General features: G+C 58.9%; 1 protein-coding gene across 1 annotated transcript; it reads right to left on the bottom strand.

Annotated features, from left to right (window-relative positions):
* Positions 1-14: 14 nt before the first annotated feature.
* LOC119570466 lies at positions 15-676 on the bottom strand. Its single transcript, XM_037918185.1, has 2 exons — positions 389-676; positions 15-272 (listed from the first exon to the last, which is right to left on the bottom strand). The coding sequence occupies exons 1-2, from the start codon at positions 674-676 to the stop codon at positions 15-17; spliced, it is 546 nt and encodes a 181-aa protein (XP_037774113.1).
* Between the last annotated feature and the right edge of the window lie 3,085 nt (positions 677-3,761).

Raw genomic sequence — 3,761 nt, 5'->3', positions numbered from 1 at the left:
AGAGCATATCTGCCTCATCGGAAAGAGGAGATCTTCACATCCTTGGAGAAGTGTGGAGGGCTCTTTGGACCGGGGATGCCTGGGGCTGCACGGTTGGCAGTGGTGGAAACGCCGTCTGGGGTGAGATAGCCAGCCGGGGCGAGCTGGGGGCGGCGGCCGGCCGCGGAGAGGCGGGGGGCGGGCCGGGTGGCGGGCCTCCCCAAGAGAGGGCCTGGGGAGCAGGAACAAGTCTGGCCGCTTTGGCAACTTCTTGTGTCGGAGGCCCCTCTTTCCTGCCGAGAGAGCCAGCCAGAGGTGAGGCCTCGGGGCCACGGGGCAGGGCGGGGGCCCGCTGGGGTGCGTGGGAGGCCTGGAGCACCCGCAGGGGGGGGGGCCCCGACTACACAACCCACAGGAGGCGTGGGGCAGTGCACGGCCGGGGGGCCAGAGGGTTGCAGGGAACAACAAAGGGGCGGTCACAGATGCTCGGAGGGTGTAGGGTGCCCAGGCCCAAGCAGGAGGGGCGGCCCGGGCAGGCCCAGAACGGGCCGGCGAGAGGCGGGGCCTGGCGGGCGAGACAGGAGAAGCCGCCCGCCGGGAGATCGCCACAGCGAGGACGGAGAAGACCAAGAGCACCAGCTTGACGCCGGAGCCGCGGGGCAGGGGAGACGCCGTCCTCCCCGTTCAGGGCCGGCATGTCCGACAGAGAAACCCGTAACGTTCGATCTGTGTGCAGATAGCTGCCTAAGCTCGCAACCACGAGCGAACCGGAGGGGACACGGGAGCTCCGGCGCGACCAATGGGTAGCGGGTCGAGTGGAGGGGAAGGACAGCCAACGCTCCCCAGGTCCGCCCGGCCGAGCACGCGCGCCCCGCCTTTTTTGGCGGGGGCCGCGTGGGCAGGTACGATTCGCTGGTCAGCTTGTGCTCAGCCCTTCCGGCAGGGAGGTCGCTGGGGGAACTCCAGCCCTCCCGTGTGGGTTGTGGAGGGTGTTGGTCGTCTTGCCAATGTGACGCGGGACAGATGTGTGCGGCTGGCGCAGGGGTGGCGGGGCCACCCGAGTAACGTGCGGGCAAAGGTGGCTGCGGGGCACTTGATCTTTTGGGGGAGGGGTGTGATGGAGGACGGGCGCTCCTCTCACGCCCACCACCACGGATCCAACAGGAGCTGAGTGTTAGAGCCAGTTTCTAACACTATGATAGGATATACGCAGCCAATAGCATGTAGCGAGCACTCACGACCAGGGAAGGGCCAAGAGCGGCACGACGGCTTGACCCTAGCCCCCGAAGGAGCACCGATTGACCTGACCGGGCCCAGATCAGGCCACGGTTTGCTAAGCGAGACACAAGCGGGTGCTAGCCTAGGTATATCATTCAGCACAACTCAAATCAGGATTCCTGTCCTCCACATAGCGCCAAGGCTGCCAGCACGGCACGGGTAGGTTAATCCACGGGAGAGACCAGGGGTCCGGCCACCTACGACACATTGTTTGAACCTGTCCTGCTCATCCCTGAAGCAGGCCCCCAAGGTTGCTTCACCGCGTAGGATGGAAGATCCTGCCCACGTCGCGGCAGTTCCTGCGCCTCTGAAAGAAGCCACCCATGTTTCACCGCGTGAGAGGAGAGGACCTTACCTTTCAAGTGGATCCCTTTTCCTCCGGGCGGCCACCCAAGTTCCCTCATGAGTCTGGCACATTCCAGGAGGCTGTGCAGCCGCTGCAACACCCAAAAGTGTGACCTCAGAGAGAGGAGCGTTACCCGCTTCCGCGGAACAACGCGCCGGCGTGTTTGTTTACCTCAGTAGGAAGTCCCTCACCTGTTCAGGAATCCATATCCAGCTTAGGCCCCCCAAGCGAGCACCGCAGGGAAAGACAAACTTTCCAGCGGTTCCGATCGACAGAGAAAGGTGCTGTCTAGACAGCCTATTAACGGAACCGCGGCGACAAATGAGGGTCCTACCTCCCTCATTCCTATCGAAAACGAATTTCAGGCGTCAGAGCGGCCATACCATCCCTAGTACGAACCGCTGCCCCATAAGCGCACTGTATAAGCCCCCCACACCCGCCCCGCGGAGAGTCTGCCACGTCCCGAGCACGCGCCGGAAATGGGTTACAGTCCCAAGTAGACGAGTTATCCGAATGGTTGGACGTAAGAGCTAAGAGGGCACGAAGACTAAAGCACAATGAGCAGCGCGGCAGCGACCAAGGGGAACGCGAAACCCAAACGTTAAGAGCCAAGCTATTTGCGGTTGGGGGTAGACATCTCTTAACTGCCCACAACCTGAACGAAGGCAAGTAACGCTCTGCATTATCGGCATGCGCAATAACCCGCTGCACCCCGTCGAAGTGATCTAGCCGTACGTTCCAGCCTGCGCGGGAAGCAGCGCCCCGTAAACGGCGATCACCCAGGGAAAGAGAAGGGCCGGCGGGCGGCTGTGCATAAGCCGGCGGGATCGGCTATATATAGCTGCGACAAAACGCGGAGCCGGAGGAGGCCTCGCTGACGATCCGGTGAAGCAAGCGTGGGGGTGCCTGTGGGCGAAAAGGTTGAGGCGAATGGGAGTTGTTTGTGTAAACAGTATAATTAGAGGGCTCCGGTGGAGTTGTTAGGGTTTTGAGCGTCGTCTTTCCTTAACGCAGGTTTGGGTGTTTGATCCGGTTGTTCTGTTGAGGTGCACTTTGCATTGGGAAGGAGTGGGAAAGAGTGGTTTTGGAATGATTTATGCTTAGGGAGAATCGCTTGCGGATAACCCTGGGAAGACGTTACTATAAGTGGCACGCGGCACTGACTACGCTACAGCCCGAGCGTGCGTCAAATCACCAGAGTACACCCGCTGCCAGACTGACCCTGTGAGCTCTCGCCACCCCCGGAGAAAAAGAAAGATCACACGGTTTTCTGGGAACGGAACTCGAGGTGCTGTGTCCTCTTAGGGTCTAATAAGTAGTTAAGTGCGTGCCATCGTAGCCAACTATAGTATCATTTCGCTTTCAAAGGTTTAATTAAAAAGGCTTCACAAGCTATCATTTAGGAAAAAAACTTTCATTAATACTAACATACGAAGTGCACTAAAGATCACTACCCGGGAGAACCCAAACTACGATAAAGTAAAACGAACGAAAACATAAACCTAAAACACGGAGAAACATTTTATGTAAAATGTGTAAAAAAATAATCTCCACATACCCATAACCTCTTCCTTACGACCCACGAAACAACCCAACGTCATTACTTCCACCAGAGCTCACCGCGACTCTCCCAACAGCTCGCCCTGTCGGACTGTGCAACCCCCCCGATATACCGAGCAAAAGTATGACAGCAGCACCAAGAAAGTGCGCGCTCGCGTCTTCGCCGCGGCGAGGGATCACGACCATGTCACAGGGAGACGTACCTACTTCCTCGCGTCCCATGCCAATACCCAAAACTACTAGGCCCTCGTTCAATTTTGCTTCATTTAAGTGACGGACCCAACCAACAATCACAGGGCTCTTACACGATCTGGCGGTCGCGTCCACCCTTGGTTGCGGCGCAGCAATTGCTTGCTGAGGCGTGCCCTCTAGCCTATGCTGGCCGGTACGATGGTGCGGCATTAGGATAACTCTGTCATCACCTCCTTGACAGTACCCCATCTTCGGCGCTCTCGACAGTGCGACCTGTACCTCCCGCAGGAAGGGGCGGGGCCTTAGGTGCCTGCCTTGCATGTGTGCAAGGCCGTCGGTTGTACGAGACTGTATGGCAGACTCTGATACTGCAACCTAGTGTTTCGCAGAGAATGGCGGAGAGCCC

This window comes from Penaeus monodon, unplaced genomic scaffold, assembly GCF_015228065.2.
Source record: "Penaeus monodon isolate SGIC_2016 unplaced genomic scaffold, NSTDA_Pmon_1 PmonScaffold_2804, whole genome shotgun sequence".
Lineage (NCBI taxonomy): Eukaryota > Metazoa > Arthropoda > Malacostraca > Decapoda > Penaeidae > Penaeus > Penaeus monodon.
This window is presented reverse-complemented; position numbering and strand designations above follow the sequence as displayed.

What these genes read in the sequence shown, in the direction of transcription:
- LOC119570466 (XM_037918185.1), bottom strand. Translation starts at nt 676, where the DNA reads ATGCCGGCCCTGAACGGGGAGGACGGCGTCTCCCCTGCCCCGCGGCTC. An exon ending in CTGCCCCACGCCTCCTGTGG is followed by an intron (nt 273 to 388) that starts GTTGTGTAGTCG and finishes CTCTCTCGGCAG; the next exon opens with GAAAGAGGGGCCTCCGACAC.